The 19,851-nt window shown below is 38.9% G+C and overlaps 1 protein-coding gene across 1 annotated transcript in view; it reads left to right on the top strand.

Moving 5' to 3' along the window:
* Positions 1 to 19,851, top strand: part of LOC115218879 — an 87,894-nt gene that overhangs the window by 34,145 nt on the left and 33,898 nt on the right. The window contains exons 2-7 of the mRNA XM_029788863.2: positions 5,742 to 5,951; positions 6,175 to 6,263; positions 8,085 to 8,231; positions 9,862 to 10,054; positions 14,501 to 14,959; positions 15,715 to 16,206. Of these exons, the coding sequence (XP_029644723.1) occupies positions 5,829 to 5,951; positions 6,175 to 6,263; positions 8,085 to 8,231; positions 9,862 to 10,054; positions 14,501 to 14,959; positions 15,715 to 16,206 (1,503 nt within the window). The 5' untranslated portion in view covers positions 5,742 to 5,828. The remainder of the gene's footprint in view (positions 1 to 5,741; positions 5,952 to 6,174; positions 6,264 to 8,084; positions 8,232 to 9,861; positions 10,055 to 14,500; positions 14,960 to 15,714; positions 16,207 to 19,851) is intronic.

Here is a 19,851-nt window from a genome sequence, read left to right as displayed (position 1 = left end):
AAAAAAAAAACATCTATTATTATTATTACATCTGTCAGTTTTAATGACATGGATATAACAAGGTGGGGGGGGGCGTATGAGGGAAGAGGCGGGGTAGAGGGATGAGTAAACAAGTGTCATAAAACAACATTGAAATTAGTCAAATATTTTTATAATTACAATACCATAATCTGTACAAAAAGGAAATGATCCAATTCTTTTGGATTTTCATTGCAGTTCGTATGGAACTCAGAGTGGGTATGTTTTCACTAGATTCGGTGGGTGTCTGTGTGTCTCTGTATAAAATAAGTGTGGGGAGGAGGGGGGCAGGCATGGTTGTGGTAAGAAGTTTGCTTCCCAACCATATGGTCCCAGGATCAGTCCCAATCTATAGCACATTGGGCAAGTGTCTTCTGCCAAAGCTTTGTGAGTGGATTTGGTAGACGGAAACTGAAGGAAGCCTGCCGTATAGATAGAGAGAAAGATGGATGGATGGATGGATGTTTGTGTTTGGCCCCACCACCACTTGACAGTCGGTGTTGGTTTGCTTACGTCCCCGTAACATTAGCAGTTTGGCAAAAGTTACCGATAGAATAAGTATCAGGCTTAAAAAGAAAGGCACAGGAGGGTCGATTAATTCGACTAAAAATTCAAGGTGGTGCTCCAGCATGGCCGTAATCTAATGACTGAAACAAGTAAAAATAAAAGGAAGATAAGTCAAACTGTTATTTAAAATCCTAGTAACGCCTATCAAATGTGTCAAGTGCCACACTCTTTCGTCTGTCCACTCGTGATTGTGTGTGTGATGTGAGGAGGAGAGTGCTTACATTTCTGACAGCCGTAAAATGTAGGTTTGTGACCTTCATGCCTTATGTTCTTGATTATGACTCTAATACCGAATGTAGACTTGGTGAGGCTTTATTCTGTGCAAAAAGGTCGGAGGCCCTTTCTTTAAAAGAATACACCAGGTCGCACAAAAAAAACTGAGAACATACGCCTATCAATTATTTCGAGGCCCTTGTAGATCTGAGACCCTACATTGTAGTTTATTTAGGTTGTGTCTAATTCCAGGACTGCTTCACTGCCGAGAACGGGGATAGAGATTAATTTCGATTTTTATTTAGGAAGATTTTCATACAAACTTTCTGCTTCAATGCTGACATAACCACTAATCAATAAAGGGACATAACTGAGATAGCAATGCTCAAATTCTCCTCAGTTATTTCCCCTGAAACCTAAACTTGAACTATTTTTTCGCCAGAAGCGTTTCGTAAATCTTCTATGTTTTCACTTTCATCATAGAATATATTTTAGTCTGTTACACTGATTTGTTTACCTGGATTGTCAACTGAAACACACCTAGTATACTACCGAAGCTTATTTTATATCCCTTGATGCGGGTGAAAGGCAACGTTGAATCCGTCGTTATTTGAACCCGGAATCAAGAGGGAAACCACAACATACTGTAAGGCATTTTATTCAGGCTGTGTCTCATTAATCCAGCACCTACTCTGTCTCATGTTTCCCTTTTTAAACAAAAAGATTATCAATATTGTTCCAGCAGCGTTGTTGTTTCCTTTAATCCTTTATCCCCAGTCCTCCTCGAAGCATCGAGATGTATTCGGTCGATGCCAACCTCCTCCTTAAACACGTTATTCAGTTGAGCTTTGCTTCGTTGCTTCCCTCAGATCAATTACATCGTTTAATCTCTTTTAAACACACATTGAACTATAATCTTAATATTTTATTTCACCTACCTGAGCTGTCTTTTTAGATTTATATATATTTTTTAAGCAGTTGTAGCACTGCAAATAAATAACACTATATATTTTAGGAGCCAATGAGGGGAGTGTCGCGCAGATCTAACGACCTGCTAAAAATAAAATCCATATCTTCCTTCTTTTTAGACAGTGTAGGCTTGGGTACATTGTCTAAACAAAGGAAAACGGCGTTAAACTAGAAAGCTTTTGATCATAGGCCCGCTTGATCAAAGCAACAACTAGGCATTCATTCAGTATTTAAGCTACCTCAGTCATTCCCTTAGCAATCAACTTCGGTTTTAACATCTTTCCACCCAATGTAAATACACATATTGCCAACTTTCGTAATCCTTTGAGGTTTTATTCATGCTTTAGCATGGACGCCACACAACTCTCGCCGTCTCTCCCATAACATATCTTCAATGCTTTTGTAAGAGAAGAAACAACAACAGTTTTTGTCATAAATATATTTATGATGGTTAGTCGAGACAGGTGACATTTGTTAGGTGCAGTGCAATTCATAATGTATATTCCAGAAATAAAAGATGAAAGGAACAAACTGTTATTACCACCACGTGGTTTCACTCTAGTTGAACATGGACAATCTTGTTGGCAATGTTACGCAAGCTAAACCAAAGGTCCCGTCTTCAGTTAAGAAGACAGTGCAAATAAGTGTTGTTGAGGAGCAGAAACAGCGAGCTGCGGGCCAGGCGTATGTTTTGATTCCAATTAGAAATCATTTACTATTATTTACGTCACCTCAAACGAAATGCAATATCATTTCGATATTATTATAGCGAGCTGGCAGAACCGTTAGTACACCGTCCGTCTGAACGTTCTGAGTTCAAATTCTGCTGAGGTCGACATTGCCGTTCATCCTCTTGGGATCGATAAAATAAATACCATGTAATCGACTTAGACCCTCCCCGGAATTGCAGGCCTTGTGCCAAAATTTAAAGCCAATATTATTATAGGGAGTTTGTGAGTCTGTATGTGATATAATATATCTTAAGTGGGTGGAGATATATATCAGTAAGAGAAGGTGTGAGTGGGGAGCAGTAAAACTTCAGCCCCGCCCAAGAGAGGAAAGAAAAAAAAAAGTCGGTTAACTAAATTTTTGTTGCTGTTTTCGACTATTTTTGTTCTAGTTAATTTTTAAACAGTCTGTCTGTATGTACCAAACCACATAGCAGTAGCACTACCTCTCCTTTGCCTAACTGCTATTGAATGTATATTTATGTGTGTGTAATGTAACTGTGTCTGTCTCTACCATTCGCCCTCACTCACCAACTCCAGATATTCTAATTTAATTCTTTTCTGTATTTTGGCATTTTACTCTGGGCAGTGAGGCACCTTTGAAGTTTTGCTCCCATTTGCACCATTAATCCTTTGGGAAAGGTATGAATATCACAACTGTTTATTCTTACACTTCCATGGAGCTAATCATTCCCGCTTGATTTGACATAAAACTATTCTTGTAAAAGCAGCATCTTTTTTTTTTTTGTTCAGTTCTTTTCTACTGGTCTGGGTTGGACATGTCTCAATGCTGCACTGGCCATTGCTGTCTTCCATCATCTGGCTCACAGAACATCACAGAAACAGCAGCTAACTTTGCCGTTGCATGTCACATTATCTTTGGCCTGTTCTTTACTGTTGGCTGGATGCTCTTCCTACATGATATCTAAATTCAGCACCTCAAACTTAATCAGAGTTAAAATTTCAGATAGTAACTATTATTACTTTTCATCTAACTCTAACAAACAGAGATATCCCATAGCAGTCATTCAATCTACTAGAAATAACAACCAAATCTCTCTTACAAAATGTAATACTAAGTAATGGTAGTAACTGATGAATAGATCATAAAAAATAATAGCATCTTCAACATCATTTTAATGCCTATCTGTAGTCCACAATAGAATGGATTTTTAGTTTGATTTATTGCCAATCTTTTCAACACAGTTCTTATCATAACTGCAAGGCCAAACATTATCTGATAGGACTTAACTACTTCTCATTATATATGTGTGTGTGTGTGTGTATATATATATATATATATATAAGCACCCACTACACTCTTGTAGTGGTTGGCGTTAGGAAGGGCTGTAGAAACTCTGCCAAATCAGATTGGAGCCTGGTGCGGCGGCGGCGGCAGTGAGCTGGTAGAATTGTTAGCATGCCTGACAAAATGCTTAGCAACATTTCATCCACCTTTATATTCTGTGTTCAAATCCTGCCAAGGTCAATTTTATTTTTTTAAATAAATACCAATTATACATTTATGCCTATAGTAGAAAGGATTGTTGTTAAGGTGGTGGACTAGCAGAATCATTAGCATGCTACCAGATAAAATGATTAGCAGCATTTCATCGGTCTTTATATTCTGAGTTCAAATCCTGCTGAGGTTGACTGTACCTTTTATCCTTTCAGGATCAATGAAAGAAGTACCAGTTACACCTGGAGGCAATGTAATCAACTGTCCATCTCCCACAAAATTTCAGTCCTTGTGCTTATAGAAGAAAGGATTATCATTGTTATGATCATGATTTTTTTTTTAGGATTTCAGAAATTTACTGAGTTTCCTTTCCTAAAAATGAATTTGGTGCACTTTGGAGTTACATGCATAACATTGTTAATAAAAAAAATTTAATAAATGTTGTGTTGGAATTCTCTGAGAATATTTACAGATCTTAGTAACGCTGTCTTCCGAAAGATGCCTACATCTAATGTTATTTGTAAATTGTCAATGTTCTTCAGAGAAAGGATGATGTATCATTCCAATTGTACTAATTATGTAAGGGATGATAGGCACATTCCTTAACTACCTTCAGATTTTTAATTTAACAGCCACATCAGTGTAATTCCTTAGCGTCTCACTTCTCCTCACTTCTGCATGACTACATCAGTCATTTGCTATTGCTATGTGGATAGTTGGTATAATTTCATCATATATTCATCATGTAAATTGATGTGATATCTGCTGGTGCCTATCTGTATGTTACGTGCTTGTAAACTGGAGAATAACAACTGGGCAAATGGTCATACCCTTAGGTACCGGATAAGGATTCTGGATTTGTTTTTTTGACTTAATTTTTGAGAGTGGTTGGGTTCATTTTTAGTATTTTCATTTGTGAGAGCAGTCAAGTTTATTTCAGATATTCTCGTTTTAAAAATCATCTCCGGTTAATCATTGAGAGGGCATTGGTGTTGCCTTGGCAGGGGTTTGCACTCTCTGAGTGCTCTTACTATTATTATTATTATTATTATTATTATTACGAGATAAACGCTTATTATTATTTAAAGGTTTGTAGGTATTTGGCACATCATTATGAAAACACAATATACATTATTATTAGATTGGGAAAATCATTAATGTTGGATAAAATACTTTACAGTTTTTCTACCAACTCTCTTGTGTTCAAATCCTCCCAGTGTCAATTCTGCCTTTCTTCCTTCTGGGGTTGCTAAAATAAACTACCAGCTTTGCACTGGGATTGATTTAATTGGTTAATCCCTCCGTCCAAATTTCTTGCCTTGCACCTGTGTTACAAACAATTATTCTTGCAGTGTTTCTTCTGGCTCTTTGCATTGTGAGTTCAAATTCTGCCAAGGTCAACTTTACCTTTCATCTCCCTGGGGTTGGTGAAATAAGCACCAGTGAAGTACTGAATAGTCTCGACTCACCTACTTCTCCTTAAAACTTGGTTTCAAGCATAAATCAGAAACATTAATATAGGTTGACAAAATCATTTAAGTGTCCAGCAAAATGTTTTGCAGTGTTTCTTTGTGAGTTCAAATCCTGCCAAGATTGATTTGGTTTATCCTTCCTTAAAAGCTTCATAAAATAACATACCAGTGATGAAATTGGGTCAATGTAATAATTGACCTCTCAGTTTCAAAATTGTTTTATGTTGTGCTTAAACAAGAAACAGTTATTATTGTTGATGATAATTTCATAGTTATTGTTCTTGTTATCATTATTATTATTGTTTATATTTCCAGTTAAGTGAGACAACCTCCTCCTCAAATCGGTAGCTGCTCTATCAACAGCCATTGTCCCCTCTTTCGGCTGCTGTTCTCTACCCAACAATGGAACAAAAGAACGTTCTACATGCACCTTTGAAAGCTCCTCCTACCAGGTCCAGGTTCCGTAAGTTTTACATCTACAGGGACCCTAATGACTTCCAGTTTCTTGATCGCCATGCCATCGAGGTGAGTTGCATATTTCATTATTGTTTGTCTATCTGTGTGTGTATGTTTCTAGGTATGCATGTGTCTGTGTGTCTATTTGGGCCTGTGCATATATCTGTTTCTATTTGTGTGTGTGTGTGTGTGTCTGTCTCTATGTGTTTAACCTGTTTCAAGTAAATCTGTATTCTTTTCTATAAATCTCTCAATTACTATAACTATGTTTATTTTTCCACCCTAACTTCAGGTCGCCCAAAAGGACTTCAATACATTTGATGAACTCCTTCATGAATTGATTGTCAGGCCTGGCTTCAACACTGAGTTAGAGAAAGCAAGGTTGGTATCCGATGTCTGTGCAGGACTATGTTATATGTTGACTGTACTGGTTTGCACTACTTAGTAACTATCTGTTATACAGACTGCCCTACATGATGGATATGCATTGAACATGAACACTATGGTATATGACGGCTGTGTAGTGGACATGAGAAGCAGTGTTTCAGGCTACAAAGAGATTGTATTGGAGTGCACTACATGTGATGTGTGTACTACACTGTGCTACATGGTTTCTGTCTGCTAGGTTTTAGTACATGTGGTGTGTGCACTGAGCTGTATACTTTATGATGGCTCTGTATTGGATTTATACTCCTGTACTCTTTTACTCTCTTTTACTCTTTTACTTGTTTCAGTCATTTGACTGCGGCCATGCTGGAGCACCGCCTTTAGTCGAGCAAATCGACCCCGGGACTTATTCTTTGTAAGCCCAGTACTTATTCTATCGGTCTCTTTTGCCGAACCGCTAAGTGACGGGGACGTAAACACACCAGCATCGGTTGTCAAGCAATGCTAGGGGGACAAACACAGACACACAAACACACACACATACATATATACGACAGGCTTCTTTCAGTTTCCGTCTACCAAATTCACTCACAAGGCATTGGTCGGCCCGGGGCTATAGCAGAAGACACTTGCCCAAGATGCCACGCAGTGGGACTGAACCCGGAACCATGTGGTTGGTTAGCAAGCTACTTACCACACAGCCAGAAATTAAAACAAAAGCCAAATCCGTGTCTCTGACTAATTACTGAACAAATACACAACAACCTAGACTTTCATACATCATCATTTAATGTCTGCTTACCATGCTGGCTTGGGTTGGACAGTTCGACTGGAGCTGGACAGCTGTCCGGCCAGGCTCCATTTGTCTGTTTTCACATGGTTTTTATGGCTGGATGCCCTTCCTAATGCCAACCACTTTACAGAATGTGCTGGGTGCTTTTAACATGGCACCAGTATAGGTGCTTTCATTGAGGCGCAATGGCCCAGTGGTTAGGGCAGCGGACTCGCGGTCATAGGATCGCGGTTTCGATTCCCAGACTGGGCGTTGTGAGTGTTTATTGAGCGAAAACACCTAAAGCTCCACAAGGCTCCGGCAGGGGATGGTGGTGATCCCTGCTGTACTCTTTCACCACAACTTTCTCTCACTCTTACTTCCTGTTTCTGTTGTACCTGTATTTCAAAGGGCCGGCCTTGTCACTCTCTGTGTCACACTGAATATCCCCGAGAACTACGTTAAGGGTACACGTGTCTGTGGAGTGCTCAGCCACTTGCACGTTAATTTCACGAGCAGGCTGTTCCGTTGATTCGGATCAACCGGAACCCTCATCGTCGTAACCGACGGAGTGCTTCCATAGGTGCTTTCACATGGCACCAGCATGGGCACCTTCACGTGGCACAGGCTTTTCACGTTGTACAGGCACAGGTGCTTTTAGGTGGCACCAGCAGGGGTACTTTTTTCATCAACTGAACCCTATTGCTCTGGAATACCTCCACTTCTGTCTCACCCCTTCCCGCCAACACTTCCTTATAAATGTGATGATGGTGGTACTATGTCTGCTATCCTTAAACATAAAATACCCTCCCACCCTGTTATCTACCAAGTAGTCACTCTTATTAACAATTACTGACCCCGCCACATTCACCCTTTCTTTCCATCATTGCTGAATTACCATGTGGCCACACTGCACCCCTCCTCCTTCCCACTACAGTTGCAAGCTTGATGTCTGTCCCATACTCTCTTACATTTTTTTTCTACTCATCATACAATTAATACTAACAATGTTGATAATATTTTTTTTATTATCCTTCTTCCAGAGTGATCTTCCGATGGATGACGGCCAGGAATATGTATACCATCAAGTTTGCTTCTTATGAAAAAGGTAAAGGTCGTCCTGAAGAAACTTTGGAAGCATTTAAAAACAAAAAGGGGACATATGCTCGCATTTTCGAGACCATGTGCGGGTAAGTGATGCCCATTGTTTTCTGATTTGGTTTAACATTAACCCTTTAGCATTCAGACTGTAATACTTATTTCTTCACATTGTTCTAAATTGATCATGCATTATCTTGTAGCTTTGTGATTTCAGTGGTGGGATTGTTTATGATTAGAATGACATTGTAGGGTAGGTGTGAAAAGCCAGATCTGGCCAGTTTGAATGTAAAACAGATGAAATATTTGGGCTGAATATGGCCTCTTTGAATGCTAAAGGGTTAAAATAGGAGATTTTGGGTGAAGTGGAAGAATTAAAATTAATATACAAGGGTAATTTTTTGTAACCCCTGACTCCTTACATTTCTGGGACCATATCAGTTTGTACGACAGAGCTCACCTGTTGATGTACATCAGCTGCTGAACCAGTGGCAACATCTTTTTAATGAAATAAGTGTCAGTCATATGCTGGAAGTGGGACGATCTAATCAAGAACCACACACATTCTTCTCTTTCTTCGTCATTTGTGGCCTTGAGCTGATGTCAGAGAATCACCAATAAGCACCATTGTGAATTTTATATTTAGTACATTGGTGACACCATTGATGACTTTGTCTTCCTATATTTTATCTTGGACAATTTACTTTGGTAAAACTTCTCCTTCACCCAGTTATACTCACTGAAGGAGCTAAACTCTGTGCTGCAATTTAATAAAACACTCTTTTAACCTGATATGGATGCTAGTATATACAATAGCAACAAGTTGTTCCTACACTACCGTACCTATTTACAGCCTATCACAAAACAGAACTACAACAGGTTAAAAACAACCAACTTCTAGGCTGGTTGGCTCATCACGATCATATTTATTTGGCCAGTGGTGCTACCCTGGCAGCTCTATCCTGGCTCTGCCACATCAAGTCATACGTTATACACAGCAGGTTGTGAATTTCATTTAGTATATTATTTGGTTTATAACCAGCGAGCCACCACATCACTTCGCATTATTTTCATATGTTTATGCTGTCACATGTGAAGACATGTGTCCTAAGAGTTAGGATGCTGAGCTCACAATCATGCGGTTGTAGGTTCAATTCCTGGATTGTATGGTGTGTCATGTACTTGAGTATGGCATATCATTTTGTGTTGTTCTAGACTACTCTGTTGAAAATGTGCTCTAGCCAACTGAAGGGGCAGTCCTCTCTCTCTCTCTCTCTCTCTCTCTCTCTCTCACACACACACACATTCTCAACGTTCTGCTGAGTCAAAGGTGATGGTCTTCCTTTCTCATGAGTAGACAACCATTGTATAATTTTGTGTGTGTGTGTGTGTGTGTCTATACACAGACATACGTATATATGCAAGCAGGGCTGTGTTGGATAAGAAGTTTGTTTCTCAAGAAAGCCATCATTTATACATGCATGTGTACTGTTGATATAGTTCCTTCTTGTATTTACTTTTTAAAGACAATTAGTTCCCTAATCAATAGGTGAACTCAGCTATTCACTGTGTCCAATATAATTGCTTAAACACGTTGCTAGTGATGCATCAATATAACCAAAATTCAATGACTGAAACCCTTTAAAAAAATGATTATGATGATGATGATATAATGTGTTTCGCCTGACAAGCACTGATGTTCTTCCTCTCTCTCAATTTCAGGTACTCTGGATTGTACTCTGTCGTGATCACTGGACTGGCCAAAGGTCTAGACTACCGTCCAGGAGATGTTTTTAAGGGAACTGAATACAATCACAGTTGGAATGCAGTCTACATTGACAACAACTGGTATCTTGTTGATTCTCACTGGGCCACTCGTTATTTAGTCTCTGACAAAGATCAACCAGAAAACTTGGTTAGTCATCAATAAAATTTGTTTATTATTAACATGTAGATTATCTGGGCGGATACAGTGTTGTTGGGCTACCAATCCAAAGACATTGAGTTCAAATACAGGGCCATTATTTTGTATGTCAACAGTTCAGTACATTTATTTCATATTACAAATTATAAACAAATATAGGTGCAGGCATAGCCATGTGGTTGAGAACTTTACTCCCAAACCACAGGGTTTCAATTTCACCGTCTGCCTGGTGTTTTAGACCAGTGTTTCCTACTATAGCCCAAGGCCAACCAATACCTTGCGTGTGTCTGGTGGTTGACAGAAACTGTACAGAAGCCTGTCATCTATAATAATAAATGCCAAAACAAATTTCAGTGTGTTACACTTTGACCTCCCCCCTCTCTCTCTCTCTCTATTCAATGACACTTCTTCTACTCCTCTTGCTGGGGTGAGAGTAACAGTAGGCATAGAGACAGTGAGGGCGGTAGTAGATTAACATTTGAGATGGTAATGGGGTGATAGTGATAGTATGAGCTGTAGTTGTGATAGAGGCGGAGGTGGCAGTGGTGGTGGTGGTAGCTGAGGTGGTCAAGCATGACGGTTGATAGTAAGGGATGTGCAAAACAGTGGTGGTGGAGGGGAAGGTAGCAAAGTCAAAGGTGTTGATGGTGGTGGCATCATAAGTCTGAATGGTGTGTGTATGGCAGTTGTGGTGGCGATGGTTGAAAACAATCAACAGAAAGAGCCGATAGTGCAGCTTTTAAGCTAGTATCTAGATATATATGTGTGTGTGTGTGTTGGTCTCTTTCTTTCCTGTAACTTAATGGTAGAAAAGACTGCATAGTATAAATACCAAGCTTCAAAAAATAAATACTGGGGTTAACTTGATTGACTAAACCTCACACACACACACGTATGATTTCCGTACAGTTTCTTGCCTACCAATTTCCACTCAGGAGATATTAGTCAACCTGGTGCTACAGTAAAATACACTTTCACAAGCTACTGTGCAATAGGTTCGAACCTGAAACGACGTTGTTTCGAAACAAACTTCTTAACCGCATTGTCTTTGCTTTTGTCAATATGTAACTTGAGAATTACCTCCCTTGCAATAACTGCTAAGCAACCTCTGCATAGTCGCTCAATATGCTACAAATAGCAGCTAAATCTCCCTAAAATCACACTTTGTCATCTGAAGTTAGAAACAGGCACAAAAATATCGGATGTATTCATACAGCGTCCTAAAGTGACAGGATGGTCATGGTTGGAATGCTTTTAATCATGGCTGACCTGGGTCTGTACGTTGAGGTGAGAGTTGAGAATTATGAATTTCACAATCATTTGATTATACATTATGATGATGATGTTTAACCCCAAGCTGGCCTGATGAAGCATATTTAGGGCATTCAAGCCATGACCATCTCATCTCATTTTTTTCACTTTTTCCAGGATATTCCGTACTATATTGGTTAATGTCTTGTTCTTAGATAAGACTGCAGGGTGTGTTTTGAGAAAGATTTGACTGCTATTAGGGTTGAGCAACCATTTAGAAGATTTCCTCTGTGGTCTACATTCTCTCTCTCTCACACACACACACACACACACACAAATTAAATTCAAACACTTGAATTTCAGTTTATATGTTATTTCACAAATGCATATTTAATACCTGGGCTCGTGAAAAAACTCGTGATGAAAAATGAGGTCATGAATGAAAAAAGTTTAAGAAGCGCTGTTCTAAACCATAAGACAAACCGTCCAGTCTAGACAATATTACACTGTATAGAAAAAACTAACCTCTTGTGAGGTATAATTATCTAACAGGTTTAGGGTTATGGTTCTTCATGTAGTGATTTCATTGGCTACTTCCAAAATACAATCTGTCCAATCAGAGCTGCCCTAAATAGCTGCATTCTAACTGCTACAAAAGGGGTTCTCTAACTATTACGGATCATGAAAACAAAAATCTTTTACTCTTGAAATATTAGATAAAATATAAACTGTTCATGTGTTATACAATATGACATAGGCATAAAAAGATACAGCACAACATTTGGAGCTTGCAAAAAAGGGGAGAATATTTCTCAAAGGAAACCTCAAATGTTATGTGCATCCCGTGAGAATATGTTTGTTTAAAAAAAAAAAAGGTTCGTGAAAGGTTATTAATTTGCCAAAGTGGGTCTCTATGGTGAAAAGTTAGGAACTACTGATAGAGTAACATAGCTTGGCAGAGTGGTTGGAACTAGAGAAAGCGGTTTATAATAAACCAAGAGTTTGCAAGTAGTGTCCGAGGACCCTTAGGGTACGTCAAAAATTTAAGGTAAAACGTTTGGGGTGGTAGTTATAAAGAAAGTATAAACAAAAAAGTATTCAAATAACTTGCGGCTGCAGCAGCTATTAGCAGAAGTGGCAGTGTTGGGGGTAAAGTCTCGAATGTAATTTCTTCCTGGTATGAATTGGTTGGGTTGAATTATCGATAGCTGTTTGATAGTTATTTGGGAGTGAAGAGAAGACATTGCAACCTACACATGCGTCTTCATTCCCTAGAGGGAAAGGACTAGATTGGGATTAGTCGTTGCCTACTAGGGGCTCTTACATACCCGGGCAACGCCGGGCTATGCTGCTAGTTGATAATAAGAGTGAGATGTGGTCATAGCTTACTTTACAAAACATTCAATATGGTTTGACAAATTGTCTGAAATTTTTTTTCAATTGTCTGTGGAATCAAAACCTTTATTTAGATGTAATATTCAGTATATGACAACATGAAAATTAAAAATGCAAGCAGTATTACTATTATTATTGAGTGAGAGATCAGTGCATGCCATCAAAGTGACACTGGGGTAAAATATACGAAGTCCAGTATACCCATCATGACTACCCGTCTGATAAGGGTACACCAGGCACATACAACCATATGTGCACAACATAGTGATCTCATATCGCCAGTGGGGCCCAGTTAGAATTTTCTTCTGGTCGAATAACCCATCCCGCTCAAAAGGTCCCTGAATAAGGGTTGTTTAAGGATGTTGAATGAAACACCCATGTTTCCAGAGGTGAATTAGTCAAGCCCCAAAGAATCCCTCTCAACATATGACTATGATGTTCCCCCACTACTTCTGCTCGTGATCAGAGATGCACATATCGTCAGCCACCAAGGGACTTGCTCAACTGATTAAGGTCAAACAACTGACAAGCAAATCTGTGGTATTGAGCAGAATATTTGCTGTAGCCCATCTTTTATACCAAGACGAAACAATGTACATGATAACACTTCCAATCAGTTAAGATCAGAAGCCACGAGAGCCATTGCCTGGTGCTGCATCAGAGCAGTTATTATTATTAATAATAATATTGATATTAATATTATGTTGTTGTTAGGGTAAGGAAAGATGGTAGGCTGACAAAAATTCTTAGAGCATTGGATAAAACATTTTGCAGTATTTCACTACAATTCTTTACATTCTGAGTTCAAATCCCACCAAGATCAGCATTACTTTTCATTCTTCTAGGATTGTTAAATACCAATATAGTACTGGAGTAGATTTAATCAACTAACTCCTTTCCTCTAAATTTCTGGCCTTATAGTTATATAAGAAAGAATTTGCATAGGGAGAAAGCAGTGAATGGCAGAGATGATTGTGATAGCACTATTTAGTTACATCCCTTTACATTCTGAGTTCAAATCCTGTCACGGTTTATTTTGGCTTTCATTTAAGTATAAGACTATATATTGATGAAAGGACATATAATAAACACTACCTTGGTAAAATAGACACTATAGTCAATTTTAGGTGACTGTCCTCTCCTAGAAAATTTGTGGCCTTCTCCCTAAGTTTGGAAACTTCTATTAAAGTGATGGAGTAAAGATAGTTAAAATCTTGCTGGAGTCTACTTGACATTTCAACCTGGGGTGGAGGGAATAAAATAGGTACAATTCATGTAATAGGGTCCATTCAGTTAGCTATATCTGCCTCTTCCTTAAATTCTGGCCATGTTTTAATGGTGGAAATCACTACTGTTTAGCAGAATTAGTAGAGTGCCTTACTATATTTAGTTATGTCTCTGTACATTTTAGATTCAAATCCCACAGAGCTGATTTTGCTGTTCATCCTTCTCTAAAAGAAATACCAGTCATGTACTGGGGTTCGTTAAATCAACTGTTATCCTCTCACCATGTATATCCTTTTGATCTGGACAATACCTTGGCAAAATCATTAATGCATTGGACAATATTCTTAGCAGCATTTCTTACAGGTTTTTACGGTCTGAAGTAATACAGGGGGATCAATAAAATTGATGAACTCTCTCCCCATAAAGTTGCTGGCCTTGTGCCAAAATTTGAAATTTTTCATTAGTATTATTGTTATTATTTATATATAATATATTTTATTATCATTATTACATGCTCATATTTGAATTTTTTGTTATTATTATTATTATTATTATTATTACTAGGTGTATGAATACGATGATTTCTACTTCTTGACTGATCCTGAACAACTGATCTACAGTCACTGGGCCCACAGGCCAGAATGGCAACTTCTTACCCACCCACTGAGCCTGGCTGAGTTTCAGGAACTGCCACTGGTCAAATCCTACTTCTTCAAGTGTGGCATGTTTTTCCAGTCTCATCAAAAGGGTGTGATTGAAACAACTGGAGGCCGCCTTTCTCTGGCTGTTGGCTTCATCAAACCAACTACTTTCAGTTACAAAGTAATTGATGCTGAAACTAAAGAAGAAGTCTTTAATGGTCGCAAGATGAAGGACTTTGTCCTGCAACTCACTCATGACAATCAGGTTATTCTCATCTTCCGAGCACCAAAACAAGGCTCCTATTACTTGACCATTTTCGCTCAACTTCTCACTGGTGATGTTGGTGTGAAAAATGTCTACACTGCATCAGCAGAGTATAAGGTTAGTATCTCTCTCTCTCTCTCTCTCTCTATATATATATATATATATATCCAGTGCCCGTGTATGTTTGTGAAACATTTCTCTCTAGACATTATAAAATGTTTCCTCTCTATTTATCCCTTGTTTCAAATTCTACAAGTTGAAGCCCCCTTTTTTTTTTTCATATGTTTGAGTTCTAGACACTCATACCATTTGTTCAAAATCTCTCCATACACAACACCATCAACTCTTGACTGTTGTTAGTAGTTGGAAATAATTGTTGACAGTGGTTGGAAACAAAGTACATTATTGATCCTGTCTCTGCTTGGCTCAGTCAGTGAAGCTTAATGTTTATTGACAATAGTAATATTCTTGTTACAAGTGAATTTCAAATATTTAGGGAGATATTGCAGTGGAAGACTTGTTTGTTAAATGTTTCTTGATAATTCTTCAAAATTTCTCTTGTTCCACCAATCTGGTGCCAGAGCGGATTAGAACAATGAAAGAATTATTCACTTGTGAAAACTAGAGTTTAGTGAAAAGTTTGGTTTGAAGTATAGATGTCAAACCTTCTCAACTAATTATGTAACCAATATAACTAATTACAACCAAATCAGTTCCATGATACCTCTGTGGACAGTCCATGCTGTAAGCTTGCTTCTTCTCATATGACATAGATTTACCCTTTCTTTTCTAGTCTTAGCTACCTTTATTGTATATGTAATTCTTCAATATCACTCTAAGAAGATAATACTGACTTTGACTTTTCTTCCTAGGTTGTTGCTGATAAAGGCTCAGATGACGCTGCCCCGATGCCACCTTGCTCAGACAGCAACTGGGGTCCCAGTGTTCCAGTTGACCAGCTTGGGCTTATTCCATCACATGAAGACCCTGTCATCACCACCACTGATGGTAATGTGAAGCTCAGCTTCAAGAAGACTCGCCCTGCCCATATTCTTTGCAAACTACGCAAGCAAGGGAAAGGTCCCGATGAACTTGAGGAGCTTGTATCTGATAAAGATGAGCCAAACAACATTGCTGTCAGCGCCAAACTACCTGAACCTGGAGAGTACGGCTTGGAGGTCTATGGCAACGACCCCTCAAAAGATGGGGATACTTACACCCACATTTGCCAGTATTTTGTCCATTATGCCAAGCCTGATGATCAGGATAGAGCATTCTACAGTGACTCACCTGAGCGAAGACAGATCTTCTCCATGTCTCCTCAGACTACTGCAATAAATGGCTTCAGTCCAACTAGTACCACTGTAAGTACATGCTATTTTTATATTATCAAACTAGCTGAAGGAAAGGTCTCTCTCCATTTCTGTCTTTTTGTTACAATTACACCTATGCACTGGTTTATGCATGCATAAAGAGCCAGTTATGGCTTAGGTTGATGGTATGAATATGGTTTAATATATGTGAAAAGAAATTACTTTGTGCAATGTTTAGTGAATTTTCTGAACCTTCTTTAATTTCTTGGATAACATTATATAATGTTGTCCAAGTAAATGCATGAAACAAAGGCATCAGTTTGATTATCACATGCTTAGTTCATCATAACTACTATATTAAGTGTTTATAAAACAACATAATACAGTGACAAACTTCAGAGTGTGTCATGTATGCACCAAAATATTGACAGCTGAATTCATCTTTAATCTTTCCATAGATTACAAAACTTACATGATCAGTACATCATAATTTCCTCCCTGGAGAGGACGAGTCTCTAAAAGGAAACGTCCTTAGAAAAACCTGTTACTTACTTAGTTTGCTGAATTGAGACAATATCATCATCATCATCATCACTTAAATAGCTACTTTCCCATTCTGGAATGGGTCTGGTGGAATTTGTTGAGGTAGATTTTCTATGGCCCCATGCCCTTCCTGTTATCAACCCTTATCTGTTTCCAGGAAAGGTAATATTTCCACATATGGTCATAAATGTTTTTCAAGAAAGGGTAGAAATGAACATCGTTTCCCTCATCATCATCATTTAACATCCATTGTCCATGCTGGCATGGGTTGGCCAGTTTGACTGGGCTGGCATCTTGGAAGGCTGCACCAGGTTCCAATCTGATTTGGCACGGTATTTTACAGTTGGATGCCCTTCTTAATGCCAACCACTCTGAGAGTGTAATGGGTGCTTTTACGTGCCACTAACACAAGAGCCATTTATATGACACTGGGGTGTGTTTGCATGCCACCAGCACAGGTGCCAATTTGCATAACACCAGTATCTGCCACGACTGCGATTTTGCTTGGTTTGATGGGTCTTCTTCTCAAGCACAATATAATGCCAAAGGTCTCAGTCATGGCCTCTGTGATGCCCAACACTCGAAAGGAACTCAGCCACTTCGCCTCCAGGAGGCCCAACATTCAAGAGATGTTCATTACATGCCACCAGCACTGGTGCCCTTGGCCTCATAGGTCCTCTCAAGCACAGCACATTGCCAAAGTTCTCGGTCTCCAGTCATTGCCTCTGTGAGTCCCAAAATTCAAAGTCATGCTTCTATGATATATACAATGGATCTCTTCCAGTTTCCATCCACTAAATCCACTCACAAGGATTTGATCAGTCCAGGGCATGGTAAGGTTCCACATAGTGGGACTGAACTTATGGCTGCATGTTTCAGAAGCTAGCTTCTTAATCACACAGGCACACCTGTTCCCAAGATGTATATATATATATATATATATATATATATATACATAGATATATATACATAGATAGATAGATATATATATATAGATATAAACTAGTTGAAACTTGATATATACATACATGAAAACAATATTTTGTATACATGTGTGCAAATAGGAACAAGCAGTATGTGTTTGTGTAGAGAAATAAAAAACAATACAATATGTATCTCTTTATCCAATCCTCTAAACCACTTCACTTATATACCCCCATCTCTCCCTCTCTCTCTTTCTCTCTTTCTCTATCTATCTATCTATCTATATCTTTCAACTGCAGTATCCGTGTATCTCCTCTACTGCAAGACACATGTCTTTATCTCTCTATTCATACACTAATCATTCTGCACTCAGCACAAAGCTACTGCTTCAGTACTACACCCCACCCCACCCAGTTAAAAGGCTCTTGTCTTGCAAGTTACCTTATCACCTCACTGATGCCGGTGCCATGTAAAACATGCCTCGTAAACTCTGGTATGTGATTGGCATTTGGAAAGGCATCCAGCTATAGAAACCATGCCAAAGCAGACAGTCTTGCTTGGCCCATCAGCTCACCAGCTCCTACCAAACCATCCAATTTATGCCAGCATGGAAAAGGGTATTAAATGATGATGATGATGATGATGATGTTATATAGCGTGTGTGTGTGTGTAGATAGACAAAATCAAGACAGTATGTATATATGGGTGGAGATAAATTATTAATGGTATGTACATCTGTTGTGAAACTAAAATCCAAGAAAACTACAGATGGAATATATCAACAAGTACTTTGTACAATAATAAGAAAGGTCACTCAACTGATGAGCATAATGTTACCAGCACATTCCAAACTAGTCCTCAGTCATGCTGTCTCTGCTCTGTAACTACAATGGGCCCCTTTTACTTGGAGCTGAGTCGACATTGTACCACCTTCACTCAGGTTACTGCCTGCTTATTCGTCTCACTTTCTCTCATCACCTGTATTGTGTCCACCCCACCAGGTCCCACACTAATCACCAGGCCCACGTTTTCCTCGCAGGAACATCAGCCCTGTGGAATCCACCAAGTTGACCAACTAGAATAAGCTAGCATGATGATGAGAAAAATCAAATGTTTTGAGCATAGCACTCATCACTATGTATATAAAGGCAGTTCAAACTGTGCCAGTATGGAACATGGACATTAAATGATAAATGGGATATGAATTGAGCAGACTCTAGTGTTACCAATAACCTTTCTACGGTCTACTTCATTATCCAACAATTTGCAGCAGTAAATAGATGTAGCTCTCTGCCTATTTACAAATCTTGAACCTTCATAAATGGTCATATGATGATAATATATATATATATATCATCATCATCGTTTAACATCCGTTTTCCATGCTAGCATGGGTTGGACGGTTTGACCAGAGTCTGGGAAGCCAGGAGGCTGCACCAGGCTCCAGTCTTATCTGGCAGTGTTTCTACAGCTGGATGCCCTTCCTAACGCCAACCACTCCTTGAGTGTAGTGGGTGCTTTTTACGTACCACCGGCACAGGTGCCCGGGGAGGCTGGCAACGGCCACAATCGGTTGATGCTTTTTACATGCCACCGGCATGGAAGCCAGTGAAGGCATCGACAACATACAGATGGTGCATTTTATGTGCCACCGATATATATATATATATATATATAGTCGTCATCATCATCATCATTTCCCATGCTGACATGAGTTGGATGACTAATCATGGCTCATACCATCTTGCTCTCGTAGTAACTGAGAAAACCAGCTTGCTTTGATGATGCTGCGTATGTCTTACAATGTAGGCTGAGTGTGTTTTATCATGTTACTGGTGCTAAAGAGGTTGTTCCATGTGAGAGGATTAACCCTTTAACATTTAAACCAGCCAATATATTCTTGATTTATGGTCAAACTGGCAAGATCCAGCACCTCGCACTTACCCTACAATGTCATTCTAAAAATAAACTATCACATCATCAAAAGTTTGATGTTAAGATTATTCGTGATTAATTCAAAATAACGTGAATAAATAAACATTTCATCTGACAGAGTAACCTGAATGCTAAAGGGTTAAGGTGTCAGCTGTACCAGGTACCATAAAAACCCATGTAATTTGCACACCTGTGTAATTTACACAGGTGATTTTCAGGATAAAATTAGTTAAAAAAAAAAGCTTCTACTCATGTAAAATTTGCACCCAAAGTTTTCAGAATTGCCGATATAGC

This window comes from Octopus sinensis, linkage group LG14, assembly GCF_006345805.1.
Source record: "Octopus sinensis linkage group LG14, ASM634580v1, whole genome shotgun sequence".
In the NCBI taxonomy this organism is placed as follows: domain Eukaryota; kingdom Metazoa; phylum Mollusca; class Cephalopoda; order Octopoda; family Octopodidae; genus Octopus; species Octopus sinensis.
This window is presented reverse-complemented; position numbering and strand designations above follow the sequence as displayed.